Below are 22,841 nucleotides of genomic sequence, written 5' to 3'. Positions count from 1 at the left end.
TCCTGCTTCCCCTGCCCTTCTCTTCCCCAGCCTGGTCCCCGAGCACTTTAAACTTCCTGGTACTAATCGCTGCCTCGGAGTCTGCTACCCACAAGCCCAATCTGCCCCTCTGCTTGTTTACAGGGTTGATTCTTTTCTTTGTTGTTTCTCTATTAACCATAAACGGCCTGTGACAATTGTTTTTCTGTAGCTCATATAAAGACAATTTAAAAAAATGTGTTTGACTAGTGTGGCCTTTCAGCAAACACTATGGAGTGACTACGGCAGGCTGGGAGCTGGGGCACAGGGATGACCTGAGGGGCAGAGATCCTTTCTCCTCCTCTCCCTCCCCCTCCTTCTGCACCCATCTCCCCCTTCCCCTCCCCTCTGATGTTCCTGCCCCCAGCTTTGTTCTCTCCCACCCTTGCCAAGGACCCTCCCTGCACCTCCATTCCTGGAAATGACTCTCCATCTCCCTTCCCCTCTTCCCTCAGTCCCCACGGAACTTCCCAATTCCCAGGCAGGCCTGGGTGGGAAGTCTCTGACCCCTGGAGACCTTGCAAGTGTCCCCTAACTCTGTCATTCACCTTCAGCCCCTGCTTTTCTTTGGTGGGGAGGAGAAAGTTGAGGCTTGGGAGGAAGTGGTAGGAGAGAAGGGAGAAGGAAGGAGGAAAGATAGGTTCTTAATTTGTTACCAAGTCCAAGCTCGTACTTCTTGCCACACGACAGGCCAATCCATGGAGAGACAAGCTGTTGGGACAAGGAATAGCGATTTCATTTGGAAAGCCAGCAGACAGAGAAGATGGTGGACTAGTGACTCGAAGAACCATCCTAGCCCAGTTAGAATTCAGGCTTGCTTTATACTAAAAGGGGAGGGGGTGTGGCTGGGGGCTGCAAACTTCTTGGTGCCAGCCAGACCCTGGAGGGGATGTGATAATCCTTTGTTCTTGTAGTTGTCTACGCAGGTCAGGTCACCATGTTCCTGTAAATCTCCAACAAGACAAATGTGGTTCTCTGTTGTGCAACTTTGATCTCTATATGAATGGAAAAGTGTTATACCTTTAAAGGTCAGAGCCTTGAGAATGGGCTATTATGTATATTTCAGGCTATAAACAACATTCTTAACTCCAAGCAAAAGCAATAGAATACAAAGGTGAAAATAAAAGAAACAGATCCGATATGGAGTCAGATTTGTTCTTCAGTATTACAATTTCACCATGGTTTCCTCCTGGGCTTTTATGGCTTTCTCCACCCCAGAGGGAGTGAGACAGGCTGACGGGGAAGAGGCTGGGCACAAGAGAGCCAGAGTCCCCTGGAGTCTCTATCTAGTCTCAGATGTAGCACCTGCAGTTGAGGGTCCCACCTATAGGCCAAGGTCTCCTCCTCTTCTCCAGGCAGGCTTCAGTGGATGGGCTGAATCCCCTGGCTCTGGGTTTTTCTCCTCAGGGGCTTCCCTGCTCCCTCGCTTTCCTTCCCCCAACCCAACTCAAGAAGAGGGCCCGTGGCCTGGGAGGCCACATACCTGCTGCCACCTGTCCTGCTGGTGCTCTTGGCCTCAGATGAGGGGCAGGCAAGGAGGGCAGAGGGATCAGGGCAAGAGGAGGGGGAGATGGCTAAGTGAGATAGGTATGAAGGGGGCTCTGGGGAGGAGAGGGCAGGGACAGGGTGGCATTGTGGCCAGAGGCCGGCTCTGGGGCTCATTCTGAGTGTAGACACAAAGAGGGTGGCTCCCTGCAGGGGGGAAGCCCTCATCTCACAGCCCTGCAGTGGCGGTTGGCGGGGCTCCCTGACCGGAGGGAACAGAGGCCAGAGTTGCTGTGTAAACTAGAGGACAGGACAACTCCGTGCAATGCTGGTATCCACCCAGCAAGGCTTAAAGATGAAAACCCACACAGGGAAATATCAGCACATAGCTGTACTGTATTAACCACGTTCCAGGCTCTGGACAAGCCCCAGTAGCTTTGATTCTCTAGCCAGGATGACCTCAGCTTGGGCTTCTTCATCATGGCTGAACTCAGGGGGTTCTATTGGTGTGGAATCTACGAGTCTTCCAGGAACTCTGGTCTCAGAACCATCTGTCTGGTATATCCCAGGGTGAGTTCCTTTCCTCCTTTTGTGTGCCTCTCAGACTTCCTGAATCACAAGATGTTAGGGCTGGAAAAGACCCTAAAAATCACTTCCTTCAACCGTTTCATAGCTGAACACTAGGGCCCCTTCCCCAAGGTCTTTGGCTGGTCAGGGGCAGAACCAGCACAGAACTCAGGCCTGCTAGCTTTCCCGTCACACGCATTTCTCTGACCCTTTTTGTTGCTGCCAGCAGGACTCCTCCATTGATGTGTGATGACTGCAGAGCTTCCTCAGGCTTGAACAAGACTGGCTTATTGGTCCATTCCCAGGCATCCCTACCCCGACCCTGACCCCCAACTTTCTCTCAAAGGGCTCTGCTCAAGATGGGTCACAGGTAACTGGGTGAGGGTCAAGAAATGTGGACACAGGAGACAGCCAGGTAGCGAGGCAGACATGAGGCCCTGGGGGTGGAGCTGAGAGGCATAGCAGCTGAGGCCTCAGAGGGCCTGAACTTGCCCCTGATAGTAAGAGACCTTACCTGTCAGAGTGGGAACTTTGGGGTCATCCCTAACCAAGGCCCTCAGTATTCCTCGTACAAACTTCAGAGTTGCAAAGCATCCCCTGCATTCTCTGCAATGGTCAGGGCTTGAGTGACACCTTCCCAGACTCCTGCCCTATGGGAGCCTGTCCAGCCGTTTGGATGGCTGAGGACCCAGATCGGTGGCTGGGTCATTCACTGCCCAAGCCTTGGCTCGTTCCCTTCTCCATGTAGGGCAAGGGGCTAGGCTCCGGGAGGGGAATCAAAAACCTTGAGACCCCATCCTCAGCTGGAGGAGCCCACAGCCCAGCCAGGGAGACAGACAAGTAAATTAAGGATTATGATGCAGGGTGGTAGGTAACATCATAGAAGCATGTTGGGTGGAGGTCCAGTGAAGAGAGGAACAGGTTGATGGAGAAAGCCAGGGTTTGGACTCTCCTGGGGGACTCCCCAGAGGAGGTGACACCACCTGGGCCTTGTGGTTGAGCAGGAATTTATCCAGGGGAGACAACACAGGTTGGGAGGGTGGAGGGAGCCATTAAACATTGAAAGTGTATGACATGTTCAAATGAAAACAGAAGAGACTATAGAACACATCCAATATACAAGTGACAGTGTGATGCCTAATCTAAAATTGTGGCACGTCACAGTGAAAGAAATCCAACACTACTGAGCATGACATCTCCATTCATCTGCAGGGCCATGTGTGGCCTCCGCTTACCCAGGCCTGGGGGCTAGAAGTGGGGAGCCCTGGAGTGTGGGGCAAATAGATAGGAGTGCTCCCCTCCCTGTCACCTCCTCCAGCTTCAACACTGCTCACCACCAGGAGCACCAGGAGGACCACTGCTGCCATCAGCCCTGTCACTGACAGGCACTGTCCCCTCACCCCTGTCCTCTCAGCCCTTCATTTCCTCCCACACACTGCTGACTGTGCCAAATGCCTCCAGCTACCACATTCCCACAGATACCTGGCTCTTGGGATGAAATGGAGTCAGACAGTTCGCTTCCGGTCACTTCACCTCTTTGAGCCTCAGTTTTCTCACCTGCAGAATGGGACCAATAACATTCCCACTTTCATCTGGGGTTCTTACCTTTGGCACTGTGACATCTGGATATTATTCTGAACAGTTCTTTGTTGTGAGGGTGCATCCTGTACATTGCAGGATATTTAGCAGCATCCCTGGCCTCTGCCCGTTAGACAGCAATAGCACAAATACCCCCAGACTGCACAGTTGTGGCAACCAAAAATGTCTCCAGACATTGGCAAGTTCGTCTTGTGGGACACAACCTCCCCCAGTTGGGAACCACCATTTTACAGGGTTGTTGTGAAGATTAAATGAGATCATGGACTCAGAGGGCCCAGTGCCAGGCATGTGATCAGGGCTGCTTCTTTCTCCTCCTTCCCATTCCAGCCCTTCTCTATCTTTCAATACAAGCAGGGGAGCTATCCCGGATCTGCAGGGGTCTAGGGAAAGGGCACACTCTGTGGTTACTACCACCCATGGACGGATTTCTTCTCTAACCCCGCCTGATGGTTTCCAGGTGGAGGATGACAGCGGAGGTGGCACAAGTGAGAGCCACTCACCCCGCCTTCCTCCTGGAGGAAGACCTCATCCTTACACACCTGCCCACCGGACCTCAGACCACCCTCCCTTCTCCTCTCCAACCCCTCACTCCATTTCTGGCCATGACACAGGTCCTATGAGCAAGGCTGACATTTCATTATGGCTGAGGGCAAGCAAGGTCCTGTCTAACAAAAACATTCCCAAACGAGCTGTCTGAGCAGGAGGCAGTGAGATCGCAGCAGAGGCTGCGTGACTCACTGGGATTTTGCCCGGGGGGCTCTAGCATCTGGTTGGCAGCTGGATTCGATGACCTTTTATATCACCCTGGAGAAGTGATGAATCTGCAGTTCCAAGTAATCTTTCCCATGATGTGGCAGGACATCACCCTTCTGCCCACATGGCCTGGAGTTCCCAGAGTTCTGAGTCATTCCTTGGGGGCACTTCTGTCTCTGTGTGTGACCATAGAAAAAAGAATAGGTGAACATACATCAAAATATCACTACGATTATCTCTGGGCAATGGGATTAGAGGAAGGAAGGAAAATTCCACTCAATAAAATGAAGGACTGGCTCTGGAGCCAGATTACGTGGATCTAAATCTAACTTCTACCTTATATGAGCTGTGTGATCCTGGGTAAGTTATTTAATTTCTCTGGATCCCAGTTACCTGGAACAATAATATTACCTACCTGATGGGTAATAAGGTAACACATGTAAAGTATGTGTTTGCCTAGCACATAGTAAGCACTCAATAACTGTTAGTGTGTTTTAAGTGGTGGGATTATGGACAACTTTTACTTTTTTAGAGTGAATTTTCATATATTTTTCTGATAAAGATTAACTGAATATAGTTTTTAAAAGATTTTATAAATGCTGAATACATTTTACATAGTTATTCTTGTAATAGCCATAATCTCCCTTTAAAGCTGGGCACCACCTAAGTGTGGCAGCTGATCCTGGAGGAAATTGCTTGTGGTTTGAAGGTATGATGTTTCAACTGCACAAGAAGTATTTACCAAGTAACTGTTGATATCATTTGCTCTATGTCATCTACTTAGTAAGCACGATTAAATCTTGAGTCTTATAATTTCAATACTAGGTCTTTAAAAATTATCTAATTTTTCTAAATTGAGACTTTAAAAATTCTGCTAAAAATTTTTTTTCGAAACAAGCAAATTTCACAGCAACTAATTTGTCTTTAGGACTATTTTTGCTTTCTACTCTAATTAAGGCACAAATTATTGCTCTAGAACTCCTGTGAATGTCTCGAAATTTAGAGTAATTTTAAAAGGGTCTCATGGCCAGATAATGTTAGGAAGGGCTGATGCTAGATGCACATTGGTGTCAAGATTTATTTCCTTGTTGATCCCTGATTGCCCAACACACTCTGGGTGTAGAGGGAAGGACTTGTGACCTAGCTTAGACCAGGGCATCACAGGGAAATAGTGCCACCGTGTGGGGTCCAGTCTGTGCTAGAGGTAGGAATCAGCCCCTCCCTGGAGAAACTTTTTCTTTCTTTTCAGAAAGGCTGCAATTCTCTAATAATTCTCTTTTATTGTTAAGGCATTATGCATCCGACTATGGCAAGACCAATTTCAGCTGGCAGATCTCTGTGGTCAAAGCCTGGCCTGATTTCTACCCTGATGGGCATTCTGACTTCTCAACTCGATCTTGGACCAGAAGCCCAAGTGTGCCTTTCTGGATGAGATGGCCAGATATGTCCCAGACTTTCTCTGATGACTCATTCGAGGGCCTTACTTCACTCCCCAAACCCAGGTATTAACCTTCTAGAATCCAGCCACTACAGATTTTACAATATCAACATCACTTCCACATCTAGCAACAAAGAGGAACTGCCTCTTGTTTATTGCATCTCCCTAGCACCTGGCATGGTGCTTGGCATATGGTAGGTGCTTGGAAAATATTTGTAGAATAAATGAATGTGCCCCTGAGAAGAGTGCTCCAGCCTCTCCCATTCCCTTCTATAAGAGGGAAAGGAATGTCAAGAAGGAGGGGGCATTTGAAGGCCAAGTTTCCTTCCAGGAACAAATGGCTTACACAAAAGGGCTGAATTATCAATCATTTTAACAGGGTTCTTTACAGAGGAGTGGGCAAGGATAAGGGAACAAGTAAGGGAAGGGATCGTGATGCATCCAAAGACTGGGAGCTGTTAACACCCCCACACTTGAAAGAGCAAGGAGAAAGAATTGTGTTATTGGAACTGAGTGAGCACCAGGGCCATGGAAGAGGGACCACCAATAAGAGCTGTAGCTACAGAGGAAAGCAGCCCCTGTTTAAACCACGGCAGATGAGGAGGGAGTAGGAGGAAGTAAAGACCCCAACTTATTTCTCCTCCTGGCCTCCAAACTCTTGCCAATATCTTCCCTTGACTCGACCCATCAGTAAGCCAGTAAGCTGGGAGCCTGGGTGATGCAGTCCAGCGGGGGTCAGTCTCCTTGGGACAGAGCAGGACTAAGCAGAAAGAACATGGGTTGGTGGAGGGGGCAGGAGAGGAGAATAACCAGCACAGTGGTCAAGGATGTCAAAGGCAGCAGAAAAGCCAAGAAGGGGAGGACTGGGAGGAGGCCACTTGTGACTTCTAAGGATCAGATTCAAAGGCATGAACAGCAAAGCCATCTCTAAAATTTTTTTTAAATAACAGAAATACAAGATAGAGAAGCAAGAAGGACTATAATTCTGCAGCCTGTGGAAGAAAAATCACATTCACAGAAAGAGAGACAAAATGAAAAGGCAGAGGACTTTGTACCAGATGAAGGAACAAGATAAAACCCCAGAAAAACAATTAAATGAAGTGGAGATAGGCAACCTTCCAGAAAAGAATTCACAATAATGATAGTGAAGGTGATCCAGGACCTCGGAAAAAGAACAGAGGCAAAGATCAAGAAGATGCAAGAGGGCTTTCCTGGTGGCGCAGTGGTTGAGAGTCCGCCTGCCGATGCAGGGGACACGGGTTCTTGCCCCAGTCTGGGAAGATCCCGCATGCCGCGGAGTGGCTGGGCCTGTGAGCCATGGCCGCTGAGCTTGCACGTCCAGAGCCTGTGCTCCACAACGGGAGAGGCCACAACAGTGAGAGGCCCATGTACCACAAAAAAGAAAAAAAAAAAAAAAAAGAAGAAGATGCAAGAAATGTTCAACGAAGACCTAGAAGAATTAAAGAACAAACACCTTGAAGAATTAAAGAACAAACAAACAGAGATGAACAACACAATAACTGAAATGAAAAATACACTAGAAGGAATCAATAGCAGAATAACTGAGGCAGAAGAACAGATAAATGACCTGGAAGACAGAATGGTGGAATTCACTGCCATGGAAAAGAATAAAGAAAAAAGAATGAAAAGAATTGAAGACAGCCTAAAAGACCTCTGGGACAACATTAAACCCTACAACATTCACATTATAGGGGTCCCAGAAGGAGAAGAGAGAGAGAAAGGACCCGAGAAAATACTGAAGTGATTATAGTCGAAAACTTCCCTAACATGGGAAAGGAAATAGCCACCCAAGTCCAGGAAGCACAGAGAGTTCCAGGCAGGATAAACCCAAGGAGAAACATGCCAAGACACATAGTAATCAAACTGACAAAAATTAAAGACAAAGAAAAATTATTAAAAGCAACAAGGGAAAAATGACAAATAACATACAAGGGAACTCCCAAAAGGTTAACAGTTGAGTTCTCAGCAGAAACTCTACAAGCCAGAAAGGAGTGGCATGATATTTTTAAAGTGATGAAAGGGAAGAATCTACAACAAAGATTACCTGGCAAGGATCTCATTCAGATTCGACAGAGAAATCAAAAGCTTTACAGACAAGCAAAAGCTAAGAGAATTCAGCACCACCAAACCAGCTCTACAACAAATGCTAAAGGAACTTCTCTAAGTGGGAAACAGAGAAGGAAAGGACCTACAAAAACAAACCCATAACAATTAAGCAAATGGTAATAGGAACATACATATCGATAATCACCTTAAATGTGAATGGATTAAATGCTCCAACCAAAAGAACAGGCTCTCTGAATGGATACAAAAACAAGACCCACATATATGCTGTCTACAAGAGACCCACTTCAGACCTAGGGACACATACAGACTGAAAGTGAGGGGATGGAAAAAGATATTCCATGCCAATGGAAATCAAAAGAAAGCTGGAGTAGCAATATTCATATCAGATAAAATAGGCTTTAAAATAAAGAATGTTACAAGAGACAAGAAAGGACACTACATAATGATCAAGGGATCAATCCAAGAAGATATAAAAATTATAAATATATATGCACCCAACATAGGAGCACCTCAATACATAAGGCAACTGCTAATAGCTATAAAAGAGGAAATCAACAGTAACACAATAATAGTGGGGGACTTTAATATCTCACTTACACCAATGGACAGATCATCCAGACAGAAAATTAATGAGGAAACACAAGCTTTAAATGACACAATAGACCAGATAGATTTAATTGATATTTATAGGACATTCCATCCAAAACCAGCAGATTACACTTTCTTCTCAAGTGCGCACGGAATATTCTCCAGAATAGATCACATCTTGGGTCACAAATCAAGCCTCGGTAAACTTAAGAAAACTGAAATCATATCAAGCATCTTTTCTGACCACAACGCTATGAGATTAGAAATCAATTACAGGGAAAAAAAGGTAAAAAACACAAACACATGGAGGCTAAACAGTATGTTACTAAATAACCAAGAGATCACTGAAGAAATCAGAGGATATCAAAAATTACCTAGAGACAAATTACAATGAAAACACGACAATCCAAAACCTATGGGATGCAGCAAGAGCAGTTCTAAGAGGGAAGTTTATAGGAATATAAGCCTACCTAAGAAATAAGAAAAATCTCAAATAAACAATCTAAACTTACACCTAAAGGAACTAGACAAAGAAGAACAAACAAACCCCAAAGTTAGTAAAAGGAAAGAAATCATAAAGATCAGAGCAGAAATAAATCAAATAGAAACAAAGAAAACAATAGCAAAGATCAATAAAACTAAAAGCTGGTTCTTTGAGAAGATAAACAAAATTGACAAACTTTTAGCCAGATGCATCAAGAAAAAGAGGGAGAGGGCTCAAATCAATAAAATTAGAAATGAAAAAGGAGAAGTTTCAACAGACACTGCAGAAATACAAAGCATCCTAGGAGACTACTACAAGGAACTCTATGCCAATAAAATGGACAACCTGGAAGAAATGGACAAATTCTTAGAAAGGTATAACCCTCCAAGACTGAACAAGGAAGAAATAGAAAATATGAACAGACCAATCACAAATAATGAAATTGAAACTGTGATTAAAAATCTTCCAACAAACAAAAGTCCAGGACCAGATGGCTTCACAGGTTAATTCTATCAAACATTTAGAGAAGAGCTAACACCCATCCTTCTCAAACTCCTCCAAAAAACTGCAGAGGAAGGAACACTCCCAAACTCATTCTATGAGGCCACCAACACCCTGATACCAAAACCAGACAAAGATACTACAAAAAAAGAAAATTACAGACCAATATCACTGATGAATATAGATGCAAAACTCCTCAACAAAATACTAGCAAACAGAAATCCAACAACACATTAAAAGGATCATACACCATGATCAAGTGGGATTTATCCCAGGGATGCAAGGATTCTTTAATATACGCAAATCAATCAATGTGATACACCATATTAACAAATTGAAGAAGAAAAACCATATGATTATCTCAATAGATACAGAAGAAGCTTTTGACAAAATTCAACACCCATTTTTGATGAAAAACTCTCCAGAAAGTGGGCATAGAGGGAACCTACCTCAACATAATAAAGGCCATATACGACAAACCCACAGCAAACATCATTCTCAATGGTGAAAAACTGAAAGCATTTCCTCTAAGATCAGGAACAAGACAAGGGTGTCCACTCTTGCCACTATTATTCAACATAGTTCTGGAAGTTTTAGCCACAGCAATCAGAGAAGAAAAAGAAACAAAAGGAATACAAATTGGAAAAGAAGAAATAAAACTGTCACTGTTTGCAGATGACATGATCCTATACATAGAGAAACCTAAAGATGCCACCAGAAAACTATTAGAGCTAATCAATGAATCTGGTAAAGTTGCAGGATACAAAATTAATGCACAGATATTTCTTGCATTCCTATACATTAATGATGAAAAATATGAAAGAGAAATTAAGGAAACACTCCCATTTACCATGGCAACAAAAAGAATAAAATACCTAGGAATAAACCTACCTAGGGAGACAAAAGACCTGTATGCAGAAAATTATAACACACTGATGAAAGAAATTAAAGATGATACCAACAGATGGAGAGATATACCATGTTCTTGGATTGGGAGAATCAATATTGTGAAAATGACTGTACTACCCAAAGCAATCTATAGATTCACTGCAATCCCTATCAAATTACCAATGGCATTTTTTACAGAACTCGAACAAAAAGACTTAAAATTTGTATGGAGACACAAAAGATCCCGAATAGCCAAAGCAGTCTTGAGGGAAAAAAACCGAGCTGGAGGAATCAGACTCCCTGACTTCAGACTATACTACAAAGCTACAGTAATCAAGACAATATGGTACTGGCACAAAAACAGAAACATAGATCAATGGAACAAGATAGAAAGCCCAGAGATAAACCCATGCACCTATGGTCAACTAATCTATGACAAAGGAGGCAAGGATATACAATGGAGAAAAGACAGTCTCTTCAATAAGTGGTGCTGGGAAAACTGGACAGCTACATGTAAAAGAATGAAATCAGAACACGCCCTAACATCATACACAAAAATAAACTCCAAATGGATTAGAGAACTAAATGTAAGACCGGACACTATAAAACTCTTAGAGGAAAACATAGGAAGAACATTCTTTGACATAAATCACAGCAAGATCTTTTTTGATCCACTTCCTAGAGTAATGGAAATAAAAACAAAAATAAACGAATGGGACCTAATAAAACTTAAAAGCTTTTGGACAGCAAAAGAAACCATAAACAAGACAAAAAGACAACCCTCAGAAGGGGAGAAAATATTTGCAAATGAAGCAATGGACAAAGGATTAATCTCCAAAATATACAAGTAGTTCATGGAGCTCAATATCAAAAAACAAACAACCCAGTCAAAAAATGGGCAGAAGACCTAAATAGACATTTCTCCAAAGAAGACATACAGATTGCCAAAAAGCACATGAAAAGCTGCTCAACATCACTAATTATTAGAGAAATGCAAATCAAAACTACAATGAGGTATCACCTCACACCAGTTAGAATGGGCATCATCAGAAAATCTACAAACAATAAATGCTGGAGAGAGTGTGGAGAAAAGGGAATTCTCTTGCACTGTAGGTAGGAATGTAAATTGATACAGCCACTATGGAGAACAGTATGGAGGTTCCTTAAAAAACTAAAAATAGAATTACCATATGATCCAGCAATCCCACTACTGGGCATATACTCAAGAGAAAACCATAACTCAAAAAGACACATGCACCTCAGTGTTCATTGCAGCACTATTTACAATGGCCAGGTCATGGAAGCCACCTAAATGCCCATCGACAGACGAATGGATAAAGAAGATGTGGTACATATATACAATGGAATATTACTCAGCCATAAGAAGGAACGAAACTGGGTCATTTGTGGAGACATGGATGGATCCAGAGACTGTCATACAGAGTGAAGTAAGTCAGAAAGAGAAAAACAAATTCCCTATATGCGGAAACTAGCAAAATGGTACAGATGAACTGGTCTGCAGGGCAGAAACAGAGACATAGATGTAGAGAACAAACGTATGGACACTAACGGGGGGAAGCGGCGGGGCGTGGTGGTGGGATGAACTGGGAGATTGGGATTGACATGTATACACTGATGTTTATAAAGTGGATGACTAATAAGAACCTACTGTATAAAAATAAATAAAATAAAATTCAAAAAAAATGAAATACAAGATAATAAAAGAACACCAATTGAAGGGGCAGCAGAGACAAATGAGGGGTTTTCAGGACAGGTGAGACTGTGCCCATGTGAACATGGAGGAAAAAATGGCTCTGGGGGTGGGAGGGCAGTAGAACTTAAAGATACTGGAAGAGAGAGGACATAGGTGAGAAAGCAAGTTCCTGGGGATTGTCAAAGGCAGGGAGGGGGGAGAGAGAGACAGAAAGAGAGAGAGAGGAGGGAGAGAGAGAGAGAGAGAGAGAGAGAGAGAGAGAGAGCGAGCAGTCATCTTGGAAAAGGAAAATGGAAATCTGGGATGGACATAGACAGGAGGAAGAAAGAAAGAATTTAGAGAAAAATATATTGAAGAGGGAGGAAAATAATGCCAGCTACTTTTTTTGAGCACTTGACAATGTGCCATACACATTTACATACCCAGATAGTGAAGCCAACTGGAGAGTTAGGAAACCTGCCCAATAGGTAGTAAATAACAGAGCTGGGCTTACTCACCATAAGAAGCAGAGCCTGTGTGCTTAACCCCTACTCTGTAGTTTCAATTTCTGTCCCACTCAGCCTACCAATCCTACACTCTGCCCCATGCTCAGGCTAGACATCTTCCCCTGCCCCTGCCAGATCTGGATGACTCCTGATCCAATCAAGTGGCAGGTGAGATTCCCTACACCTGTGATGCCTTTCACCAGGTTCAGTGCCTGGGTCCCTTCTTCTAAGCTCTGGTGTTCTCAACCAGATCTTCCTTTTGGCTGGACATCCTGCCTCACTATGGCCCCTGGACAGGGGTTGAGATCTTTAGCTTAGAAAATATATCTTAATAATGGGAGAATGGCCTCAGCTGGAAGTGGCGGAGAGTGACAATGCAAATACAAAGAGAGAGGTGGGAGCACGTCAAGTCTGTGAGGGATCAGAAGTGAGAGAGAGTTTGGGGGTGGAAGGCAGGGGTTTGGATCCAGGAAGATGAGATCGAGCAAAAGCAGGACGGGACCAAAGAGGGAAGTGGGAAAAGGAAATCTTAAGTGGCCGCTTAGCAGCAGATGATGTTTGTAGGCTCTAATGTCTGTGGTTGGTGGTGCCAGCTAAGGGTGGAGTGGGTACTGAAAGTCACTCTCTCAAGCCCACTTCTCAGGCAGGGCTGGGCAAGGGATTTCCCAGGTTGGGCTGATGGTGTGCCTGGATAGAGTTTGAGTTGTTTCAGTTTCGAGAAGCTTATTTCCCTGCCAGTTGTTGGCAGCCACACCCTTTCCCATCCCAGGGCCTGTCTGGGTGCTGGCCATGGTCCTGACCGGACTCTTGTACTTCTCTGGCCGCCCAGGTGGGCGAGAGTGGGGATAGGAGGATAACAGAATCTGAAAGAGGGTGAGGATGTTCACATATGTTGATTTATTTCTAGGGAAGGAGGGGGAGTAGAGCTGTGTATTTGAGGATAGTGACGATTTGGAAGAGCTGCTATAGGCAGTTTACTAGGAAACTTCCAGACATTCTGAAAGGGATTACGCAGCAGCTGTGAAGTCTTAGCCAAAGTTAGACATCAGGAGCGTGTCATGTTTCCTGTCATGCCTCTGGTTCTAGGGCTTCCCTCAGCAATGGTCACCACTGTATCCAGGAACACTGAGGCACCAAGAGACCTGAGTTCTCCAGCACGTACATGGTAGTTGAATAATGCATGCATACGTGAATGATGGCATTCAGCTGGAATGATGTAATAGAGGGGAAAAGATCTCTGTGCCCAAGTGTGAAGTGGCAGGTATCTTTGAATTCAGATTTAGCAAAAGGAAAGGAAGGACCCTGTGCTTGGGAGTGGGGTGGTGCAGAAATGTTCCTATGCTCAGACATGAGAATTAGGGGATTGAACTACAAATTAGCACAAGCTAAGAGAAGAGAGAGTTTGATGTGCACACGCTGTGAATTCATATGCATGAATTGGCAAAGATTTCTTGGTACCTGCCCTTTGCTATGAGGCTTAGAGGAATAAAAAATATGCTTTTCTCAGGTAGGAAGGATGTGAGAAGAAGAGGTCAGAATGGGGCATAAGTGGGACACAAAGTAAGATAAAGATTCATGGGATTTCTGAGTTCTGCTTCTGCCTAAGATACAGAAAGCTAGAAACATTTAAAATAGCACCCAAATCATGAAATACTTAGATAGAAATTTAACAAAATATGTGCAAGATTTGTATGCTGAAAACTATAAAACATTGGTGAGAGAAACCATAGAAGAAATATGTCCACGGATTGGAAGACTCAATAGTGTTAAGATGTCTAGTTCCCTCCAAATCGAGCTACAGATTCAGTGTAATCCCATCAAAAGCCTAGCAGGCTTTGGGGAGAGTGTAGGGGGGAGAAATTGACATACAGTGTCTAAAATTTACATAACAAAATTGCTAGAACAGCTAAAACCATTTTGGAAAGGAACAATGTAGTTGGATTACTCACATTACCTGATTTCAAGACTTGTTATAAAGCTACAGAGAGTAGTCAAGATGGGGTGATATTGGTAAAAGGATAGACACATAGATCAATGGAACAGAGTAGACAGTCAAGAAGTAGACCTACAGGGGTTTCCCTGGTGGCGCAGTGGTTGAGAGTCCGCCAGCCGATGCAGGGTACACGGGTTCGTGCCCCGGTCCGGGAAGATCCCACATGCCGCGGAGCGGCTGGGCCCGTGAGCCATGGCCGCTGAGCCTGCGCGTCCGGAGCCTGTGCTCCGCAACGGGAGAGGCCACAACAGTGAGAGGCCCGCGTACCGCAAAACAAAAACAAAAACAACAACAAAAAAGTAGACCTACATGTCAAGGGATTTTCAATAAAGATACTAAGGCAGTTGAATGGAGAAAGGGTAGTCTTCTAAACCATGAGAAGGCTGGTACAGGCAGGACAGTGGGCTGTCCTCTTGGAGGTCTGGGATCCTCAGCACCGCGCTGCTGGGCTGCAGTGGTGGCTCCTCCTCTCCTCCCCTCCCCCACCCCACTCCCCTTCCTTGAATCATAAAGCCAGATCCCAGTTCTGATGATTACTCAACCTCCAGGAGCCGGTTCCTGTGGGCAGCGCCTGACGAGCCTGACCCTCTCCTTCCTGCAGTTCAAGGGAAAGACGAGATCTTGCACAAGGCACCCTGCGTCTGTCCTCCACAAGGGAAGGGTGACATGGAGCCTCTTGGGCTGCTCATCTTGCTCTTTGTCACAGGTAGGATTCCCTCCCTCCGCTGCCTTCTTTCCCTCTCCTTCCTTGAGTATATGGCAAGTGGGTGGGTGGGTAGGGAGCACTGAGCCAAAGTGTGAAGATGGCTGAAATTCTCGGCATGTCCCGCACCCCCTCTTCTCACTGTGCCCCATATTCTTCATCATCTCCCTCTCTCCCCAGCATCAGATTCTTCATGTACGTGGAAGTGTCAGAGGCTGGTGGATTCGGACACCTAGAAAGGGAAGGAGTTCTGATGGTGGCATCTCAGGCACTAGCTAGTAGTTGGGGGAAGTTTTGGGGGGCACTGGTAAGAGCCCCTAAAATTATGAACCACTTAACTAGCCCCAGAAGAGTAGCAGCGTGGGAGGGAGAAAAGAACCTGGTACTGGCAATCTGCATCTTTGGGGTGGCCCTCCTGTGCTCTGAAGGTCCTCTTGTCCTCAGCCCTGGATGGGAGGTGAAGGGGCTGCAGATTCTGTGACTGAGCCGGGGAGGCTGGCATCCCAGATTCTTGCACATGGCGGCCTTTTCTCGTTGGGGAGGGGCGCCTCTTGCTCCCCCGGAGCAACAGGCATACCTGGGTGCGAGGAGGGACTGTTCCAATGGAGCTGGAGCTTCTTGGCTGGAGGTGGAGTAAGGGAGGGGGATGCGTTGGCCTGCCCAAAGGCAGAGGGATGGACTGGGTAGTATGGAGGGGGCACTGCTCACCAGGTCTTTCTGCTTCCAAAAGACAGGCCACCAGCTCCCCAATCCTTTTTACAAGTTTCTGTCACCATGTGGTTGAAGAGAGGGGAGGCTGAGGCAGAGGGCACTGGGTGGTTCTCTTATAGCCCCTGCCCTGGCAATAGACTGGCACTCTAAGCCCACCCCAAGGAGGGTCCCTAAAATAGCAGCCTCATGTCTCTCCCAAAATAGTTCTGAGACGCATCCCTCCTGAAAGGGGAACAAAGGCACAGAAATAGGGAAGCTGGAAGCTAAAGGTCAGAAAGAGGAGAATGCAGTGCTGGTATGAGCGTGGGCAGCTGCAAAGGAAGCAAGGATGGAGGGCGTGGGGTGGGGGTGCCCAGCCCCACGTGGGACCAGCCCCAGGCCTGAGAGGGTCACTGGCCCTGCTCTCTTGAGATGGAGTGGGAGAGGGGAGGGCTTGATTTCATGTGACAGGAAGAACATGAGTGGACTAGGACTGGAGGGAACTTCAAGACCAAATGTCTCTGGAAATAGGCCCAGAGAGGGTCAGTTATTTCTCTAAAGACGTCCAGCAAGTCCAATGGTGATAAAGCCAGATCCAGGACCCGGGTTTCCTGGTTTCCAGCTTCCTATAAACACATACCTGGGTTATACCACCTTCTCCCAACCTGTGTAAAGGCCTGAGTTCCTTAAGTGTGGGATTTCTGTCTCTTCTGTTCATTGAACATAGTAGGTGTTCAATAAACATTTGGTAAGTGAGTGAATGTCTCCTCCCCAGAGCTATCCCGAGCCCACAACACCACGGTGTTCCAGGGCATGGCAGGCCGGTCCCTGAGGGTCTCCTGCCCCTACAACTCCTTGAAGCACTGGGGGAGACGCAAAGCCTGGTGCCGCCAGCTGGGTGAAGAGGGCCTGTGCCAGCAGGTGGTCAGCACTCACCCCTCGTGGCTGCTGTCCTTCCTGAAGAGGCGCAATGGGAGCACGGCCATCACGGATGATGCCCTGGGTGGCACACTCACCATTACTCTGCGGAATCTTCAAGCCCATGACGCTGGCCTCTATCAGTGCCAGAGTCTCCATGGTAGCGAGGCCGACACCCTCAGGAAGGTCCTGGTGGAGGTGCTGGCTGGTGAGTGGGCAGCTGACTGCACCCTGGCCTGCCCTTGGGCCTGGGGTCGTCTTTAGTATCTGAGCACAGGACCACCCTCAGGGCTTTTGGGGACCCTGGGAAATCCCACAGTGTGGATCTTGTCCCTCCCCACCCCACAACTCAGGGTCAACTCAGGGTCGCTGTGGATAGTTGTGCAGGTTGCTAACTGCACAAGGGGGTCACAATCCAGCCCTGCTGTCTCTCTCCAGGCTGTGCTCCCTGGTGGAGGACTGCATCACTTGCAGGAAGGGTACAGTTCTCTAATTTGCCCAAGGCACCTTATGAGCTAGCTGTGGTCCTGCTTCCCCCAAACAGCTTTATCCATTTGGCATCTGGTTAGGATGTGAGCACTGAGGTGGTCCTTAAGGAGTAGGAGGACATTCACCTATTCCTTCACCCAACCACCCAACGGACCTACCAACATAGATTAAGCACCAACCTGGTACAGAGAAACAACCCTAGAAAGGAACACTGCTGTGACCCTGGGCAACGTGCTTCTCCTCTCTGGGCCTCCATTTCCCCATCTTGAAATGAAGGTCGTGGTGCCTGTGCTGCTGACCCCACAGTGCTCCCATGAGACACAAATGACATGACAGAGTTAAAATTGCTTGGGGGTCAGTGACAGTCGTTGCCCCAGCCTCCTGCTGCTAACTGCTCGGGATCCTCATTTCAGGCTTGACTAGGTGAGATGCGCAGTGGTGGGGTCCTTCTCATCCCTGAGTTTGCACAGGGGATGCCCTTCAGGAAAGCTTTCTGTCTGTGTCTTCGGAACGTGATTGTGTCCCAAAGGAAAACAAATCTGAGGTTACGTATCCCTTTTCTGACTCTCCCCTTGTCCAACTCCTCTCTCCAACATGGCCCCTTATCATGGAAATGAAGGTTGAAAGTAACATTTGTCTAAGGTGGGGAGGGTAGGGGACACCGCCTGCCTTAGACCCCAAACCCTACCACCATGAGAGTAGGGGGCGAGGACACACAGATTTTCAGCCCTATCAGGGTCTAAGGCTCAGCTGACTCCCAAGAGAATAGCAGGAAAAGAATAACAACAACAACAACAACAATAATCCATAGCTGGTACAGGCAGCTTGACTGTTTACACAGGACTTTCAAAAACACCCATTATTTCGTTTGATTTTCCTAAAGACCCTGTGTGATGGGAGGGTGGGAGCTGCAGTTACTGAGCTCCTGTGAGGGGATGGGCATTACACAGGATGCTTTCACTGTATCCTGCAACACTATTATTAAGAAGGTGTTCCTAATTGCCCCACTTTACAGGTGAGGAAATTGAGGCTCAGAGAGGTTAACAACTTGATCCACCCAGGGCCATGTCCCAGAGAGCCTCCCCCCACCCAGAGAGGTTCTCCCCACTGTGGCATCAAGGAGGGGGGCTAGAAGCTCACAGGCTCTGTCTCCCACAGACCCCCTTGATTACCAGGACCCTGGAGATCTCTGGATCCCTGAGGAGTCCGAGCGCTTTGAGGATGCCCAGGTGGAGCACAGCATCTCCAGGTATAGTGACAAGTCTTTCCTAAAATCCCTGGGCAGACCTCCACCCTGCAGAGCCAAGGCATGGGGTGGCAGCTGGGGGGTGGCACATGCCAGAAGTACAAATTCCAAGGCAATGAGACACTAAAGTGTCTGCATGTGATCTTGTCTAAACACCCCTCCAACCAGCCAGTGTGTGTTGGTATGACTGTGCCAGTTGTTAAAATATTGCAAAACTTCCCTAACAGTTTGTAAGTAGCTGCTGCTCCAAGACTGCTGAGTGGTCGGCCTCCCACCCCCTTCCCTGGCAGCCCTCAGACATCTCCACAATTCAGCAACAATGAAACTTTGAGTATTTTAGTACAAAACTGGTACCCTCAGACCCCTGCTTCCCTGATGGGACCAGAATCAGTTCCGACTGGTTCTTGATTGGTGTTTAAACACTGTGAGTATAACCATGAAGTGCACATGTGCATGCAGACACACACACACCATACCACACCATCATGCAGAAAACTGCTCAGCAAGGGAGGTAACTGTTTAAAAGCAGTCAGCAGGCAGATCCATGCCTGGAACTCAGGTCTCCTGACTACAGGTTCCCCCAAGCCCCGCAAAGCCTCATCCAGGGATGGTGCTGGATGGGGAGATATCCTCAACCCCCGGAGCTCCTCGTGTCTCCCCATTCCTTCTATGAGGGCAGATTCCAGTCTGTGGGTCCCCTCATGGCCTCCCACATGTCCTCTTTTTTTTCTCCAAGGAACCTTTCTGAAGAGGAGAGCCCCTTCCCACCCATTTCCATCCTTTTCCTCCTGGCCTGCATCTTTCTCAGCAAGCTTCTGGCAGCCAGCGCTCTCTGGGCTGCAGCCTGGCATGGGCAGAAACGGAGGACACCCCATGCCAGTGGGCTGGACTGTGGCCATGACCCAGGTTACCAGCTCCAAACCTTGACAGGTGAGCTTGGAGAGCACGGTGGCCGCTGGGGGCTGGTGAGGTGGTGCTGAGAGGGGCCAAGTGAGTACTCTGTCTGTTGCAGAGCTGAGAGACACGTGACAGGAGGACCCACGGTGGAGGAGAGGCCCAGGAGAGGTCTGCACGGACCACCCCAGCCTGCTGCACACCCGCCCCTTGGCCACCAAGTCTCCTGGTTCTGCTTTCGCAAAAGGCCACTCTGCCTGTACCCTGCTTCTCTTGGCCCCTGGAAGCAGGGATTTGTGCGTGTGTGCACGTGTGTGTGTGTGTGTGTGCGTGTGTGCATGGGAGGTGGGAAGGACATCTACCAACTTCTGGACATTGGACATTAAACACTCTCACAAATAAATCCAAGACTTCATGCTTAACTGATGGTTTAGGGCGTCATGAAGGTCTCTTTTGCTACAGGGCTAGGAGAGTGAATTCAGATGAGGAAAAGATAAAAGGTCTGGCTCCTTGGGGCCTAGGGTTTTAGGATATCATGTCCCTCCATTCCCACAGGCTCCAAACTGGCCAATCTTTTTATTCTTCTCTCTCCCTCCCAGAGATCTGATTACCAAGCCCTGCCTCCTCCTGTGGAATTTCTCTAGCATCCTCTCCTCTCCTCCTCCTGCCTCCTGTCCATCAGTTTCCTAGGATTACTGCTGGGCCCCCTGCCCCAGGCCCCCTTCCTCCCTCCACCCCCCTCAAGTCCATCCAATTCCCAGCTGACTCAAACCTCTAGCAAACCTAGAGGTTTGCTTTTATCATGTTACTCCGCCTCCGGAGAAATGGCAAGGGACTGGGTTGCAGAGTGCAGCGAACCAGAGCTGGGGACTACTGGTGCAAGCCCCTTATCCTGTGGAAGGGAAACTGCGACTCAAAAGGGAAAGGATTTACCCAAAGTCCCTCGTAGAGCCTGGAAATCCTACTTTCACTTGGCGTTCAAGATGTCCTTCCCTCTAGCTCAATCCTACTCATTTATTTGTATATTTATTCAATAAATATTTTCCGTGCCAGGTACTAGTCTAGGCATTGGGGACATAACAGTGAACAAAACAAGCAAAGATTTCTGCCCACACAGAGCCATGTTCTAGTGGGAAGAGAGCAGACAAACAGAGTAAGTCAGTCAGTCAGATGGTTAGGAGTACGGGGAGTGCAGAAGGCGCGGGGGATGATGCAATTCTGAAGAGCAGTCAGAAGGAACCGTTTGAGAAACGCTTTGAGGAAGCAAGGGGGGAAGAGTGCCAGGCAGCTCAGGGAACCTTCTCTCTCTCTTCAACACACACACGCCACCTGAGGTGGAGTGAGGAGAATGGGATGGACACTACCCTGAGAGTGGGTTGCCCCGAAGAGGAGGAAGCAAGTTGGCCACATCCTCAGGTTCTCTGTCCTGGGCCTCAGGGAGGTGGAAGCCCAGGAGCCCCTGTGGCCATGGCCACACTGGGCTGCGTTGCCCCCTAAGCTGGGTGTGGGTACCTGGGGTTTTGAATCACTGGGAAGGAGCCCCTGATGCAGTCCTGTGTTCCAGCCTCATGTCAACACATCACTCCCCTAATTGCAGTCCTGCCCCAGCCCTGCCTCACCCACTCCCTGCTTAGGCTGCTCTGCCGTCTCTGTCCCCAGCTCCAGGACTCTGGTCCAGTCTGTGTTTCCCTGGTGTCCCTGACTCAGCGGCACATGAAACTTCCCCATCGGGTCCTGGGGCAGTCGTCTCCTTCCTGCAGACACAGGCACAGTCTAGGAGCCAAGGCTGAGAAAAGCCCAAACTGAGCCCCCTGCACCTCCCTCGCTCCCGCCCGGTCTGGGCACCGAGAGTGATGAGATGGAAGGGGAGGCTCCAGGATGTGCCTGGTGGTGGAGTGCCGCCGGAACTTTCCTCCCCTTGGGAACTCAGCCTTTTCTCCTGCCTGCTCTGCCATGTCAGAGACATCTACCCTGGGATTCAGATCGCCACCGGGATCCCCTGCCTTGGACTCTCTGGAGTGCACACTGAACAGAAGGGGTTTTCCAATTTCAAGTTTGCCTCCTACTAAGAAAACTTAAGCAAATTCCTTAACTCCTCTGAGCCTCAGGGTCCTCGCATGTAAAAACAAACAAAAAACCCAACAGCAAACCAAAACAAAACAACTCTACTTTGGTGGGTTTTTATGCGATTGAAAGGAATAATATTAAAGTCCTGGCCAGATGTCTGGCACATAGTAGGTCCTGGATAAGCGCTGGCTTCCTTCCTCTTCTCTAATGCCCAATGATAGGACACCTCCCTGGATCCTGGCCACCTCTGTCCTAGGCACCCAGCACCTACCATATCTGTTTTAGGCACTCAGTAAATATTGAAGAGAGGTCTCCTCCCACACAATGCTCCCACATGGCTTGTTAGTGTGAAAATAATTTTCTTGTAAGGAAATCAAAGAAAGCTTGATACATGCTGGCAGGACAGATATACGTACTTCCATATCACTCACTGGGGAGACCCATCTGTCCAGTTAGCCGGAGACTCTGCCAGTGTTAGCACTGAAGGTCCTGTCTCCTGGAAAGACCCCCAGTGTCAGGTAAACAGGGACAGCTGGTCACCCCATCACCATGTCCATGAGGCTCAGCTTAACACAGAAGCCGGCTTTCTCGGGCTCCTGCTCCCAGTTTCCCATTCTCAACTCCCTTGCTCCTGGAGAAAGGAGAGAGGAAGAGAGAGGGGAGGAGGAGAGAAAAGAGGACAGAGGAGGGAGGGAGGCTGGCTTTTTCATGCCCCTTTCCAGGTGTGACCATCTAGGTCAGAGCAGTGTGTCCTCCCAGCCATCCCCACCTTGACTGCTCCTGTCTCTCTGAGCACTGGTGCTCCCCCGGTGTCAGCAGGTTTATTACTCACATTCCATGTAGGATCCCCAAACCCCAGTTCTGCACAAGGTGACGTGAATGAGGGCCAGATGGTCCCTGTGCAGGGAGTGGGTTTGTGTCATAGGACAGGAACCCCAAATTATGAGACTTGGAGCTTATATAGAACATCTGCATGTTGGCCCTTCTTCCTCTCTGGAGAGAGAGAGAGAGAGAGAGAGAGAGACAGAGACAGAGACAGAGAGAGAGACAGAGAGGTCTTCACTCTGGAACATGAACTAATCTTCTCCAGGGAGGGAGGGGAAGGATGGAAGCAAATCTCTCTGGAGCTGACACACTGTCTCTAACTCCCAAGGCATGTTTGCTCTTCAATCGCCCTGGAACAAAGCTTGGTGAGTGCCCTTTCCTGGGAAGGCCCGAAAATGTTCATAGAGA

General features: G+C 47.7%; 1 protein-coding gene across 2 annotated transcripts; it reads left to right on the top strand.

The window, feature by feature from the left end:
- Positions 1-1,670: 1,670 nt before the first annotated feature.
- On the top strand, positions 1,671-19,963 carry TREM2 (triggering receptor expressed on myeloid cells 2). Of its 2 annotated transcripts, XM_004267624.4 has the most exons (7): positions 1,671-2,440; positions 5,712-5,924; positions 15,150-15,307; positions 16,770-17,120; positions 18,560-18,650; positions 19,384-19,577; positions 19,660-19,963. In XM_004267624.4, exons 1-7 carry the CDS (start codon positions 2,430-2,432, stop codon positions 19,674-19,676), a joined length of 1,035 nt encoding a protein of 344 aa, XP_004267672.2. In that variant the 5' UTR covers positions 1,671-2,429; the 3' UTR covers positions 19,677-19,963. The 2 variants fall into 2 exon arrangements, with proteins under 2 accessions (XP_004267672.2, XP_049571750.1); XM_049715793.1 differs by lacking the exons at positions 1,671-2,440; positions 15,150-15,307; positions 16,770-17,120; ... (1 more) ...; positions 19,384-19,577; positions 19,660-19,963 and adding an exon at positions 6,811-12,110 and having other exon boundaries at positions 5,839-5,924.
- The last annotated feature ends 2,878 nt before the right edge of the window (positions 19,964-22,841 follow it).

The sequence above is a fragment of the Orcinus orca genome, chromosome 10, assembly GCF_937001465.1.
Source record: "Orcinus orca chromosome 10, mOrcOrc1.1, whole genome shotgun sequence".
Lineage (NCBI taxonomy): Eukaryota > Metazoa > Chordata > Mammalia > Artiodactyla > Delphinidae > Orcinus > Orcinus orca.
The sequence above is the reverse complement of the archived record's forward strand: the minus strand, read 5'-3'. Positions and strand labels throughout refer to the sequence as shown.

Excerpts from the sequence above, each read along its gene's own strand:
- TREM2 (XM_049715793.1), top strand. The coding sequence starts at position 10,202 with ATGATCCTATACATAGAGAAACCTAAAGATGCCACCAGAAAACTATTA.